The sequence below is a fragment of the Dendrobium catenatum genome, unplaced genomic scaffold, assembly GCF_001605985.2.
Source record: "Dendrobium catenatum unplaced genomic scaffold, ASM160598v2 fragScaff_scaffold_231, whole genome shotgun sequence".
Lineage (NCBI taxonomy): Eukaryota > Viridiplantae > Streptophyta > Magnoliopsida > Asparagales > Orchidaceae > Dendrobium > Dendrobium catenatum.
The window spans coordinates 3,790,366-3,805,947 of record NW_021318693.1 but is presented as its reverse complement, the minus strand read 5'-3'; the positions used below and the strand labels follow the sequence as shown (position 1 = coordinate 3,805,947).

Sequence of the window (15,582 nt, the reverse complement as noted above, 5' to 3'; positions counted from 1 at the left end):
GATTTCACAGGGGATGGGCGGCGGGATCCAAAGGAGGGGCTAGGGTTTGGGGAAAATAATCCTCTTCAAATCCTCCCTAAATCTGAAATAAATTTCAGATCTAAGTATTTTGGAGGGAATAATTTGAAGAGGTTTTCAAAATTCAAATGCAATTAAGGGGAGAATTAATGGGTAATCAAGAGGGGCCCATCAATGTGGCCGACGGCTTAATAGGGAGAGGGAGGAATTGCTAAGGTTAAAACTGAAAATGGATTTCAATTTTAAGTGGATTGGGAGGGAAATTTTGAAATCCAATTTGATTCCATAACGATCATGGCACTAAATAGCATTTAATGGGGGAATCTCCCTAAGTGTGGCCGACGGCATGCTGAGAGGAGGAGAAGTAATTTGATGAGGTGGATTCCCGTTTGAATTGGTGATGTGGCATAACGCGATTAAAAGCTCCAAAAATCAAATGGGATTAAAATTAGAAAACCGTCATGAAAACTTTCCAAATTTGGAATTCCAAATTAGGAAAGAATTTGAAATTTAAAATTCAAAATTTCAAATTTGGGTATGTGGTAGAGATGGGGCGGACGGTTAAGGTGGGGTCGCCGGCGGGGTGGTCGGCCGGAGCCGGGGATGTGGCCGGCGGTGGATGTCCAATGGGCGGCGGCAAGTGGAAGTGGGAGGGCTGTTTTTTGGAGGATGGGAGGGAGATGGATATGAAAACGAGCGAGAAGATAAAGAAAATCTAACCACGAATCGAGGACTCTTCCAACGATTGGTGGGCCTTGCGAATTGCTCCACTTGAGCTCTCCTCCTTCTCAAGCACTCATGCAAGACGAAGTAGAAATAAAACACAAATTTCATTCAAATCTTCATTAGCCTTTTACAAAGCATGAGACCCCTATAAATAGGTCTTCAAACATAAGGAAATAAAAGTACTCAAATGCCCCTTGGGCTACAATAAGACATAACTCCCCACAGGGGTAAAATGGGAAAACAGTAAAACAAGACAATAATAATAAAATACATAATGACATCTAAATCAGAAGTAGAGGCGCTGAATCGTGGCCGTCGATCTGCGGTTTCGCCGGCGATAAACATGTCGGTAGCGTCTGTCGATGTCTTCATCAAAAAATGTCTTAGAAAATGAACAATGTAGATTAAAAGGAAGCATACCAATATATGCAAGAGTGGTGAATGAGAAGAAGCTTCCCATGACAGATAGCAACCAGAGAAAGACCACCACCTGTAGTAAAGTCGACAATGGTTAAAAAATTTTGTTTTAGGGTCATGCAGAGTAAGCAAGCATAATTAGTCCATGCATTTCAAAAAGTCAATGATTGTTGCATGCCTGAAAAAATGACCTGAAGTCCTTCCCATGAGCTATATCATGTGCCACCAGCAAAATGTTGTTAACTTTAGCACGAAATGAAGCAGCAGCATTATTGACCATTTCTTCAGACAACACAAGTTCAGGCAAAGGTCTTAGAGATCTGCCAGCAGAAATTACAGAAGAGAGAAAATAAGTAAAAAATAATATGCATCCCTACATCAAGGCATAAAATCATTAGGCAAAATTCAATGACAATATTGCACTTACGTGTTAAGTATGCCAGCACTGTTGGCCCAAATAAATCGAAGAATGATCAAAATCAGTAGCACATCCGACGAGATCGTGAGGAATGACAATCCTGATCTCTCAAGCATAAGCCATGCAACAGTAGCAACAACGATGACCACAATTGAAACTCCCCAGCATTTCCATAGTATGATATCAGCAACTAAAAAGAGCAAGGGTTTGTTTCAATTTTATTCATGAAAATGCATCCAACAAAAAATAGCAACTATAAGGGGTTGTGCCTATTTCAGGCAGATTTATCAATTTAAGCAAGATTTAGATTAGATCCTGTCAAATAGACTTAGTGAATTCTAATCCTACTGTTTTGGTAGAACTTATTACAACCTGTTTAATTATTAAATTCAGGATTTGTAAATTCCACCATCAACAATACTTTCTATCATAAATCTTAATAAACCTAAAAAATAGTCAAAAACTTTATCAGGATTTAGCAAGAATTAACAGTTGTCATACCAAATAGGTTCATTTCAGGTCTTAATCCTCTCAAGATTTATTAAACATGGATTTCTTAAATCTTTCTTTAGTTAAATCCTAATGGTAGCCAAACAGTACGTATAGGCCATAATTCAATTAAGACAATGCTGGTTAACATTGTTTTCCATTTAACTTAAATCACGGCAATCTGAACAATCTAACACACAGGTGATGACAGCGAAAAAAAAAAAAGATGCAAACTATTTGAGTAGGAGTTGAACGGATGAACTGAAGGTATCATATTGTTCTGTCAAATCATAATTACTTGTATGATATACAATTGGAGATATGGCCTTTACCAAATTAAGATTCCCGCTTCTCCTCCATCCCAACCGTCCACTGATCCCATTACTGACCTTTTCAGCGCATCTTCCCAATTTTCCACCTAGCACAACCAGCTTTATCACCTCTCCCGTTCCGTTCAACAGCTCCTCTCTGCAGCTCTTCAACTCAAACAACAGTACTGTTCCATCATTAATCGCATTGTATCTCATTAATCGACTGACCTCCAAAAATACCTCCAACCTCTCCCCATATAAACTCCTCTATCACCATCCAACAAATTACGACTATTTGCATGTATTCGGTTGTTTATGCAACCTCAGCTATCCCCAATCCATCACAACAAACTTGAGCCTCGCTCTTTACCTTGTGTCTTCATGGGTTATGCTATAGACTCAAAAGGCTACAAATGTTTGGATCCCCGAACTAACCGTGTTTACATTTCACGTCATTTTAGCTTCTTTGAATCACAATTTCCATTTAAAATTTCATCTCTAACTTCAAACCCCCTGCCTCAAACAACCTCCTGTCCTCTCACATTAGTGCCTGCCTTTGTAGCTTCTTCCCTCACTACTTCAAACTCAGAGCACCCGATCTAACCAAGTTCTAGCTCCAATTCTTCTTCTCCTACTATGCCATCTATACCTCAGTAATAATCCCAACCTACTCCAACGAACTCACTTCAATCTATTTCCCCTCCACCAGCTCCAATTATTCCACCACATCCAGCTACACAACACCACATGATTACTTGCTCTAGAATCGGGCATCATAAGCCCAATCAAATCTTCAATCTTCACCGTCAACTCATCCCATTAGCTCCCTCTTTATTTGCTAAAGCCAATAAACATGTTGTGTGGAGGTCCGCTATGTCCATTGAGTTTCAAGCCGGCACATGAACTATAGTTCTCAGTTCCACGAATAAAAATGTCCTAAGCTGCAAATGGCTCTACAAGACTAAACTTAATCCCGATGGGTCGGTTGCTCGCCACAAAACTCTCTTAGTAGCACAGGAGTTCAAATAGGAGTATAGCATTGACTATCACGACACCTTTAGTCCCGTGGAGAAATTTCGTACTATTTGACTCCTCATTGTTGCAACCTACTTTCACTGACTGGTTCTACACTTAGATGTTTCTAATGCCTTTTTACATAGCAAACTTGATGAAGTTGTCTACATGAAGCAACCGTCGAGCTTTCATGACCACCAATTCCCATCACATGTCTGTAGACTTCATAAATCTATTTATGGCTTAAAACAATCACCTAGACAATAATTTTCCACATTCTCCCCTCATCTTTTACAATATGGATTTGTCACCAACAAAGAAGACCATTCATTCTTGATATTTCACAAAGACTCAATCTCCCAATACTTGCTTGTCTATGTAGATGATGTGCTACTCACAGAAACAGTCAATCGACAATCCATACACTCCTGGATATCCTTCAAGCTACATTTCACACGCGAATCTAGGACTTGTGTCCCAATTCCACAAACCCTACTAGAATTTTCCATATCTAACCCAGGTCATACATGAACCTATGTCAACCCATAAGCAACATAAATAACCCCCTATTTCATTCCATTTCTCAACCAAACCTTTAACCATTAGAAAAATAAGCCCTGATCCACTTAAACCCCATCCAGGCCCCACCCCCCAAATCCAACTTACACCACCACCAAGAGAGTGTTTCTTTAAGATGTGTTCATCACAAAATCCCATTAATTATTGTTGCCTAGGCGAAAATAACCTTCAGGTCTCTTAATCTAGTGCGGGAAGCAATTAATGAAGGAATGGAGCGACTTGTCGGGTTCTTGTTTCATATACCACAAAGCTTAGAAATTTTTTAATTAATTTTTTGCACTGGCAAACTGCGTGATGAACTTTCGCTCGAGTCTAAGAAGCAGGTGATGCATCTCTGAGGAAGGCATGAAAACCATCACAAGGAGCCATCATAAAGGTGATAAAGAAGAGTCGACACTTCACTTCATTGCTAATAGTGAGGGGGGAGACTGTAGATTCGAAGCAGGTAATGTGAATAATTAGGTCCAAATTCCCTCAATAGAAGTCCAACATAAACATCTTAAATCACTAGGGACGTTAAGCCTTTGTAATTTACACTAAAAAGTGTTGGTGGAAGAGTTTGATGCTTTATTTATCAAAAGGAGTCCCCATGGTGTTTTCTTTTAGGACAAACAATTTATCATCAGAAGTTGGAATAGTTGATTAAGGGCTACAATGGCAATGATGAAAGTTCGAGTAGTTAATTAAGGGTAATAGCAGTGATGATGAATTAGAAAGGCAGCTAATTAATATTTTAAGGGGAATGAACAAGATAAATGTCTTGTAGTAATTATTGGAAGATTTCCATGATTATTACCATGAGTTGATTCTCCAATTGTTGGAGTTGTTCGAACATGTCGTAATTAATCTAATGATTATTCTACAATGGCCTTTCCATGAGATACAACAGTTATTTACAAGTACATTCTACCAAATTTGAAAATAGATCTATGCCGGCATTCTCATTTTTACTACAAACAACTTTGATCACTTACAAATTTCAAACCAAACACTTGGGATAATTATTAGGTGCAGACAACGTATATGGAAGCTTGGTGTAAAGTACACAATTGCTTATTTGTTATGTACTCCAATTATTTTGAGTACACAATAAGCAGAAAATGTGTACTCATTGCATACTAAAAAAATATTGGAGTACAAAGATGAGTTCTTGGTAGATAATGAGCACATAGTGTGTACTTAGTGAGTATAGGGAGATTGAATCTTTACTCACACATAAACTCAAGTAGATTTCTTCCATCTCTACTCAAATTATTCGAATGTAGAGCTATGTCTAGTGTGTGCACGTAATAATTGTTACTACACTTGAATACAACAACAACAACAACATCAAGCCTTTATCCCACTACGTGGGGTCGGCTACATGAATCCTTTTTCTCCATTGTGTCCTATTAAAAGTCAAATTCTCGTTTAAATCTAATAAAGAAAGGTCATTCCTAATATTTTCTAACCAAGTCTTTTTAGGTCTACCCCTACCTTTCTTAACATAAGTCAAATCTAATACCTCTACTCTCCTAACCGGGTCATCACAAGGCCGCCGTTTTATGTGACCAAACCATCTAAGGCGACTTTCTCTAATCTTATCTTCTACTGGAGCTACTCCAACCTTTTCACGTATATGCTCATTTCGTATCCTATCTCTAAGGGTAAAGCCACTCATCCACCTGAGCATCCTCATCTCTGCCACACTTAACTTAGTATTATGCTTCTCTTTTAAAGGCCAACATTCAGCACCATAAAGCATTGCAGGCCTCACTACCATCTTATAGAATTTTCCCTTAAGTTTGAGGGGTACATTTCTATCACATAACAAGCCCGATGCATTCCTCCACTTCAACCATCCAACTTGAATTCTGCTGATAATATCCCCATCTATTTCACCATCACTCTGAACAATAGATCCAAGATATCTAAAACGTGTACTCTTATTAATGACTTGATCGCCCAAAGTCACAATCCCCTCACTAGGTCTATTACTACTAAAATTACACTCCATATATTATGTTTTAGATCTACTCAAGCGAAAACCTTTAGACTCTAAAGTTGACCTCCATAATTCAAGTTTACCTTCAACTCCCTCTCTAGTCTTGTCAACAAGAAGAATATCATCAGCAAAAAGCATACACCAAGGTACATCCTCTTGCAAATGTCTAGTGAGAACATCCATGACTAAAGCAAAAAGATATGGGCTTAAGGCTGATCCTTGATGTAACCCAACCGAAATAGGGAAATACTTGGTCAATCCACCTTGTGTTTGAACACAAGTAATAGCTCCTGCATACATATCTTTAATGATTTGAATATAAGCATTATTGACTCCTTTCTTTTCAAGAACTCTCCATAGCACTTCTCTTGGAACTTTATCATATGCTTTTTCTAAATCAATAAATATCATATGTAGATCCTCCTTATTTTCTCTATATTTCTCCATCAAACCTCTTAATAAATGTATGGCTTCCATAGTCGACCTACCCGGCATGAATCCAAATTGATTTTGAGAAACATTAGTATCACGCCGCAACCTATGCTCCAAAACTCGCTCCCATAGTTTTAAAGTATGACACATTAACTTAATACCTCTATAATTCGCACAATCTTGTACATCACCTTTATTCTTAAAAATAGGAATTAACACACTCATTCTCCACTCATCTTCTTATTTCCCAATTACACTTGAATACATAAAATAATTATTGATCTTCTTTATTTTCAAAAACTAAACTCAACTGTAACAATATTTTCTTCCTATCACAAAAGCAATCAAATTGCCCCTCTCCATTTTTCGTAATGAATTTAACCAAATATAATGCAACCTTTCCTCATAAAATATTTGCAAGATACGCACAGCACATTTTACTTGCATATAATGTACATCATCAATGCTCTAAACTATTAAAAGATAGACAAACTTGTTAATAACTAGATGCTCATTGCATTATTTTCATGTAAAGGTATATGTGTGCCTCCATGTAAGCAATGCAAGAGAATAACGAACAAATTTACAATTAACGGTACATCCACAATAATTAAGAATTATAACAATAATATAAATAAATAACACCCCCACACAAACTCAACATGACATGAAAAATATCAACTTGAGTTTCTAAATAATGGTGAATAGAGATGGAAGAAATCAATGGTTTTGTTTCTCAAAGGTTGTGAATGTCACAAGAGAAGTTTGATCACTCCATGAAAGATAGAGCTGTGAGCAATGAAGGAAAAAATTAGCACTGAGATCTGTTTAAGAGAAGGCACAAATAAAATCTTTAAATAGAGAACATCTCGATAAAAGTATCAATGGAGAGCCTCGACAAGGAGTGTTGCGAGAGAGCATTAATAGAGGAAACAACATAGAGAATTGGCATAGAATATTAATAGAGAACATCGACAAGTTGTAGCTGGAGAACTGAAGATTGCAAAGGTGTGTATATATAGGAAAAATAGAGGCTAAGAGCCTTAGTGGCTGACAAAAGAGATGAGGATCTCACAGAGAGAGAAGTCAATAAAGCACAGAAGAGTTGGAATCAAATAATAGTATAATAGCAAACTAGGGCAGATTGAAACTTTAAGGACCACAAGACCAGCGAGAAAGTGCTAAAGAAAGATTGGGAGGATTCGAACTCATGTTTTTATACCATATTTGAAGGAAGAGGTATTGAAAGAACTGCATCTTTCTCGATTGTTTTCCAAGATAAGCATAGGTATGCTTCGATATAGGCAAAAAGTGAAGGAAAGTAAAATAAGATAATATCCTCAACAATGAGGAATATGAAAATAATAAATAAATAAGTCCTCCTATAAATATTTATCATATATGATAATCTAGAGATATGGTGACCTAGACCATATGCCATTTAATTTTTTTTCCAACTTATGGATGCAAAATTATTATCATAAATTAAATTAATAGAATTTCCATTAATAGGACCAACTAAAAACTAACGAATAAGAGTTGCTTTCATCGGTAAAGTGTACATTATTTCATTGACTGCATCTAGCAAATACCTACATTTTCTCACACGCAAACTTCAATTGGTGTATTTCTTCTAAAGTTCAGGCCTTCCTGAAAGCAACATCAGATGCAGGTACCTTACGGTTGTCTGGATGAAAAGAATATTTAAGGACATGAAATGAACTCCCAATAATTTATGGATTTATTATGAACCTGCAAACATTGATTTAATAAGCTTTTAAGCGTTTTTTTTTTTAACATTTCCTTTTTTTTTGGGTAAATTGAGGGCAGAGCCCTATTTAATTTCACTGTAAGAAAAAATTACAACCCCAAAGAAATTACAGCCCGTATACCAAATGCAATAAGCAGAGCTGTCAAAATCCTATGAAGGAGAAAATAATAAGCCCAAAAAGGACACAGACTGCACCAGAAAAGAAGCTGCCCGGGATGCAAAAATCAGTACACGTTCCCTTGGTTGCGCAAAGGCCATCAACGTATAAGAACAAAAACAACACTCTCCATTTCACAGACAATAAGAACGTAGTGATCATCATATTAAATTCAAGTCTAACAACGATGAGAAGAGCAGAAACAAAAATAACTAAAGAGTAGAAACAAAAAAAAATGAAAACGGTCAGTTCCTAGCAGTTAAGTGTTTCTGCTAATTCCTGTGAAAGCAATCCGAATGACAATATCGAGGATTACCTTTACCTCCCCCAATTACTTGATGCATGGAAAGTTGACGATCGAAGAGCCGATATCCACCGCAGCCAATCATCGACGATGAGCTGTGTTGATCAGCCGCCCTATCCTTCCTCATGTCGCTACTCAAGTCGCCAACAGAATGGTCTTGGCCACTTCCTTCCATCAGATCTTTAACCTAATGACACAATTTGGCAACAAACAGTTAAAAAAAGAGTTTGATTGCATCTCTTCTAGCATCAGAGAGAAACCTTAGAGATGAATAACAGAGATTTCAAATGGCAGTTCAGGATGACTTAAGTGTATAGATCAGTACAGCCTTATTTATGAAAAGAACTGGCCTTTCGAAGGGTTGGGGGAGTGCCAGAGAGGGGCTCCCCTCGAGGGAGGTAGAGATCCGCAAGAGCGAAGAAAACGCAGGGTTGTTCAGTTGTCCCAACGAGGAGACCGGTCAGGTTTTTCTGATATTCTGACCGCGCCGGCATGAAGGCAAATTATTGGGTCAGTAGACCGATTAATAAAATATTATTTTAAAATTAGTGCAATTAAAGCGCAACTAAAGCGCAGGTAAAGCGCAACTAAAGCGCAAATCAAAAAGCGCAACTAAAGCGCAACCAAAGCTCAACTAAAGCGCAACCAAAGCGCAACTAAGCGCAACTTAAAAAGCGCAACTAAAGCGCAAGGTGACGCGGCAAATTTTTATTGGATGTCCGAACTTATTTTCCGCCTCCGGTCACCTGACCCAATAATTTGCCAGGCATGAGGGTGAAAATTCGAGACGGTTTATGTGAGATCATTTATTTATTTATTTATTTATTTTTTGGGAAATCTAAACGAATTAATACAAATTTATACCTACCACATATATAAAATTTAAATTTAAGATCTTTTGATTCATAGTCAAAATCCTTAACTAATCCATCAAAATGAGCCATGTATTTAATTAATATCTGAGATAAATATAATGATAAATCAATTAGTTATATATTACAATTCTTTTATAAAAAATTGAGTTGATATGAAAAAAATCTTGAAATAGTGTTTCCAGTGAAATGCATCAATACAAGAATTCAATCAGGATTACATTCTGAAAGGTGTCGCGACATTGCAATATTTGGTTGATCACAAGTTCCAACATTAGCCGAATTTAAGTTCTCCCATTCCCTCCCTTAAGTAAAAGGATTTAGATTTTTTTTTTCCTTTGAAATAAACCATTTAAATATAGTATAATGAGATTTTAACACTCAAAGATCTTAATTTGAGCTAATGCACGACATTAGCAATGCTTGGGTTGTCGGGCTTCCCTTAGCCTAATTTGTCGCTTTACATGTGAGTTGGACCCTTTACCCCGCTACTTCTTCTAGAGTCTTTTTGTGATGACCTAAAGATCTAATTGGAAGACTATTTTTATTTATATTTTATTGTTTCAATAATCAAAACCTAGAGCCAACTAAAAACATCCTATTATAGTAAACATAAAAATTCACATCATCATTTCAATGCATCAAAAGAGTCATGTACAAACAATCCATTACAACATCTCTCACATCAACCCATGCATATAATTAACTGGATTGTCAAAAGTATACAAATAATAAAAAAAAACTACATACAGTCTGGATTTTAACATTATCAACCCTTTTCTACTCAATTGTTTATCCTTACCTAAAATGACATGTAAATAACAATAATGAGTAACTCATGCTCAATAGGCTACATGAGATCTACTAGATAATTCATTGTTTGCTTTTAAAATAAATTATATAATATCTAAACATTATATGAACAGGAGGTTATAAAGTTACAATTAAAGTACCATGGCATTTGTGTGATGCTCTTAACATTAACATGATTACAACAATATGACTAGTATCATAGTCACGTGTCAATAGTAAAAACTTGTCAAAAGTAAAAACATAAAAATTACTTCAACTTGAACATGGTCTGAGAACAAAACACATAATGAAACATAACATGTAACAAATAAATCAAGACATATTTTACATTTACTTAACACAATTCATGAAGCCTTCTATACCTCCACTTCCACTTATACTTCCACTTAATCATATTAGCACAATTCTTTTTATAATTATACTTCTAGTTATACCTCTATTTGTTCATCTCATATCTGTTCAATCATATCATATTCACAGATGGAGAAATTATATATATGCACAAGCCCTTATAACTCAACTTGTATTGCACAAAACATAAAACAGTTGGCACTTACATCTCCTTTCTCCCTCTTTCCTTGACACATTGTCATAACATAAACATGAAAAACATCAACATATGCAACTGTAAAAGTATTATTAAACATAATACAAATAAATATAAAATTTCACATGTACAACAAAGTTAGTGGTGTGTATGGGGTAAAACTTGCATACGCATTCAATAGTAATAATTCAGAAGACCATTCATGAGGAGCACATATAACATCATTTTGAAGCATTTCTTGTTCCATAGCATTTTTTATAATTGTCAACATACTCATAAAAATACTTAAAATAGTGTGCAAATAAAAAGACTTGCTGAAAATTTACATTTTTCTTGCCAACATAGTCAGAATATTCTATTCTATCACATTCCAAAATTATCCGGTGAAATATCCTAAATCTCCATAAATTAGCATTTATATAAACTTAAATTAGTTAAAACACCAAAAATATCCACACAAGCATCAAAATTAAAATCCCAAGGTAATGATAACCTACCTCAATACAAGCAATTTTCTCAATTAGCTCAATAAAAAAAATAGCTTTGTGGCCTCTAAATCTTCCTCTCTCTCTCTCTCTCTCTCTCTCTCTCTCTCTCTCTCTCTCTAAAATTCCTTTTGTTCGTTCTCTAACTAACAACCTTAAGAGATGAAATGGGGAGAAAAAATGATTTTCAAAGAAAAAGTTAATATTTATAAACCCAGCGCCATAGTGCCACCTTCCCAATCACCACAATACTCCCAAAGAAAAAATCGATACATGCATATAGAGAACCAAGCTTTCAGCATTCCCAAGGGGAATTTTACTGCTAAACAAAGACTTTAGTGTCGTTGTACCATCCTTTCATCATTGTAACACTCTCAAGTGCTTAACAATTTATAAAGAGGGCAATGCTATATCATTTTAACTACAACACCGTAGTGCTCACAAGGAGGATTTTCCTACATGACATGTTTCTTTTCCCAACTCAAATGCAACCCTCGTTTTTAATAGAATTTAACATAGATTTTTTTTTTATTTTACAAAAAATTAATAGGTACTTAAAAAACTTACAAATCTTATTGGATTCAATTTTAGTCATTACAAATGGATTCAGTACTGCAAAATTGGTCACTATAACTTTTTTCATATATCTTCTTATGAATCTTCTTCCTTAAGTATGCAGTGTATTATCAATATTTGATATAAAATACCCTTGAAGATTTATTTTAGAGCTTTATAATAAATATTGTAATTCTATGTTAATAAATTAACCCTTTTTAGTATGATAAATTTATGTGATATTTTATATAATTCGTTTGCATTCTATGATGGGTTGTTAGAAAAACCTTTTGGAGTGTAAGGTTAGAGACCTATTAAGGGAGAACTCTAATATTTATTAATTATTTTTTCCACTATAACTCTTGTCTTCACTTTACATATGTTAAAAAATATGAAAGGGTGTCTAAGTAACATAAAAAAAATATAACTACTTGATCTCAACAAAAAAGGCACACACTTAAAGCCACGAACACGAAACAAATGAAGAGAACTCCTCCACGAAGTTATTTCATTTAAAAACTAAAAATTACAATGCATATCGGTCCATATTTATTGATATTATAAGACTAACTTTTGAAAAAAAAAAAGAGAAAAATAGAAGGGGGATGGTGGACATTAAAGAGGAGTTCCACCTACCTTTTTAATGTCTCATCCCTACAAAACAATTTCATGGTTGACCATACAAACTTCTAGATGAGAAATAAAATATAAATTATATTTAAAAAATTTAAAATCATGTGTTCATTATTAGGATCTCGATTGGTCGGGCTCTTATAATTAGGCCTTTTTTATCAACTCCTTGGGCTTTAGTCTTAGCTTTTGTAATTGGGATTTATCTTGATTATCTTCATTTATATGATGTACTACATAAATAAGTTATTTTTTATCTCTACTGGGAAGGATTATCACCTCATAAGTCTCATCATACTCTTGGTCGGGTTATCATTTCATAAGCCTTATTATATATTTGAATTCAATTATCACCCTATGTATTATTTTTCTTAAACTATTTTATTATCACATATACTATGTTTGAATGCATTATTACAATATACCCTATCTCTTTTTTATTGGATTCCTATTCCATAAGTCTCATCATACATCTTTATTAGATTATCAACTCATAAATCTTATTACATCCATCAGTTGGATTATCACTTTGTAATTATCATAATATTGATGGTGTCATCACATAATATCTTATATAGTTAAATTAGGTTGTCACCCCATCCTTTATCTCTTATAGGTTGATTTTTCACTCTATGATCCTTACATAAAAAACTTAGGTTAAGTTATCACCTCGTATCTCTAGACTATGTTATAACTATATATATTTTGCCTCTTGGACTAGGTTATTATACACCTAATTGCCTGCTTAGGTATCTTCATAGGTAGCAACTACGTTATGAAAATGATATCCACTTCTCAAGAGCAGATGCCATTAAGGACTCACCCATGTCTACCAGAGGAACTTGCTCAAGAAAGAGGGCATAACTTTCATGCATTTTTTTAAGATCTCACCTTACATTAGGCGACCAAAAGGTTCATTGCTAAACAAATAAATCATCACTCATTTTAGTCAAGCTCTTACCTTTTAAGCTTGCCAGACTCATCTATAAGAGGGTATTTACCTTAGTGACCCCTTAATCATTTAGTTATAACTTATGTCAAGCTTAGGAACTCACCATCCCCACCTACGCCTTAGCTTGCCTTCATTAGAAAGGCAATATCGAGCCTCCTATATCACTCACCAACATCACAAAGATAACTCTCAATTTATATGTCCACCTCCTCTCAGGACTCATCATACACCAACTCGCTCATCCTTGAGCTTCCCTGATGAAAAATAACTCAAAATATCGTTGACTTCACCCTCCTTTGGCAAATTTGGAGATGCCACGTATTCCTTATTAGTTATTGGTATCAATATGTTGCCAATATTTTTTCATTTTTTTATGTGTCCTTTCATGTAGCCCTTGAAACTCAATAAGTATAGGGTGATTAAGAAGAATGTAGGGACCTTTTCTCAGACTTTTAACTTTGTAGCATATTGAAGACCCCTTGACTTCTTGGGCTCTAAACATATTCTTATAATTATTACTAAGATAATTTTTTTTTTGCTAGTATAGTGTGGGAGATTTTCAATGAAAAATGCATAAAAATGAAGAAAATATCTAACACTGTGGCATCATACTCTAGAGTTCCATGACATTCAAGGATAAAATCCAACCTAATATAAAAAGTAGTGTGTTTTAATATGCAAGTCTTTAGTGTTGCATCACCATCAAAGCATTAATATGCAAAATTACCACATTCTATTTCAAAAAGTGTGCATGACTAGTTAAGGAGCATGATTATCTAAAGCTGAATATTCTACTCTAGATAAGGAGCATGCTTCTCCACTAGATGAATTAAAAAAGAACCATATTAAATTAAACATGTCACATAAATCTTGAAATCTATGTTGAATCTTGTTGATTCTTCAAATGGTTGTTAGACCTAAACTAATATCCCAAGGCTAACCGAGAGGGGGGGGGGGGTGAATTGGTAATTTAAAAACTTGAACCCTTTCTTGGATTAAAAAGTTTGAAACTGATTTAATGATTTGTAGCAAGTTAATTTAAAGTTTTTCAAAATAAAATTTTCAACCACATAAAAAGTTAAAACTTGCAGTAAATAAAAAGGCAGCATAAATAAAAATACACAAGAGTTTATAGTGGTTCGGTCAAAAACGACCTACATCCACTCCCTGAAGTCTCCCACTTCAGGTATTGCACTATACCAAAGTGACTCTTCTTTTGCCCCCACAGCAAGATGGAGAATCCTTTACAAAACTCTCTTCCATCAATCTCCAGTGCGATAGAGAATCGTCATTTTTTTACACCCTTCAAGTGTAGGCAGAGAACCTTCATCCTTTTACACCCTCCAAGTGTAGGTAGAAAATCTTTCGCTGTTCATACTCTCCAAGTATAGACAAAGAACATTTGTCCTTTTACACTCTCCAAGTGTAGGCAGAGAACCTTCCGATGTTCACACTCTCCAAGTGTAGGCAGAGAACCTTCAGCTATTCATACTATCCAAGTGTCGGCAGAAAATTAGATCTTCTTAAAAGATCTTCACTCGAGCAATCTTAAAGGACAAGAGAAAGAGAGAAGAAAACACAAATCACAAATAGAGATACTTACCATTGAGTGACCTTGTGAACCCTTCACGCTCTAATGGGAAGAAATCTTCTTCAAACACTCTCTCACACTCTCTCCCTCAATCACTCTTTACCAATCATGAAGACCAAATGACAAAAAGATTAAATTATAGTCTTAAGTGGACCTTATATAGAAAATACATAAAAAATCATCCAGAAAATTTCATTTTTTAAAACTGACCTCCCACGATCGTCCTGTATAATCGTATTTCATACGTACGAATAGTTCAAAAACTGTTGCATACGAACCCTTTGTACATTGGTATGAAATGCATTCATACCTGATCATCATCAGGACGAACTATGTTCATCCCGTATAAACAGAAGAAATGTCAAAATGCGTATGTACGAACCAACATGACAGAAGGAATAAGCACTTCAGAGGAGATCATCTCGGTACGAACAAAAAATATCATCCGTACAAACTTCGTTCGTGTACGCTCTAGAGGAGATCATACCAGTACGAATGAAAAATATCGTCCGTACGA

General features: G+C 35.3%; 1 protein-coding gene across 1 annotated transcript; it reads right to left on the bottom strand.

The window, feature by feature from the left end:
* Window positions 1-829: 829 nt before the first annotated feature.
* Window positions 830-9,114, bottom strand: LOC110098186 (reticulon-like protein B16). The gene is made up of 6 exons (XM_028693090.1): window positions 8,971-9,114; window positions 8,633-8,807; window positions 1,589-1,769; window positions 1,353-1,481; window positions 1,165-1,234; window positions 830-1,100 (listed from the first exon to the last, which is right to left on the bottom strand). Exons 1-6 carry the CDS (start codon window positions 9,112-9,114, stop codon window positions 1,026-1,028), a joined length of 774 nt encoding a protein of 257 aa, XP_028548923.1. The 3' UTR covers window positions 830-1,025.
* Window positions 9,115-15,582: the final 6,468 nt, after the last annotated feature.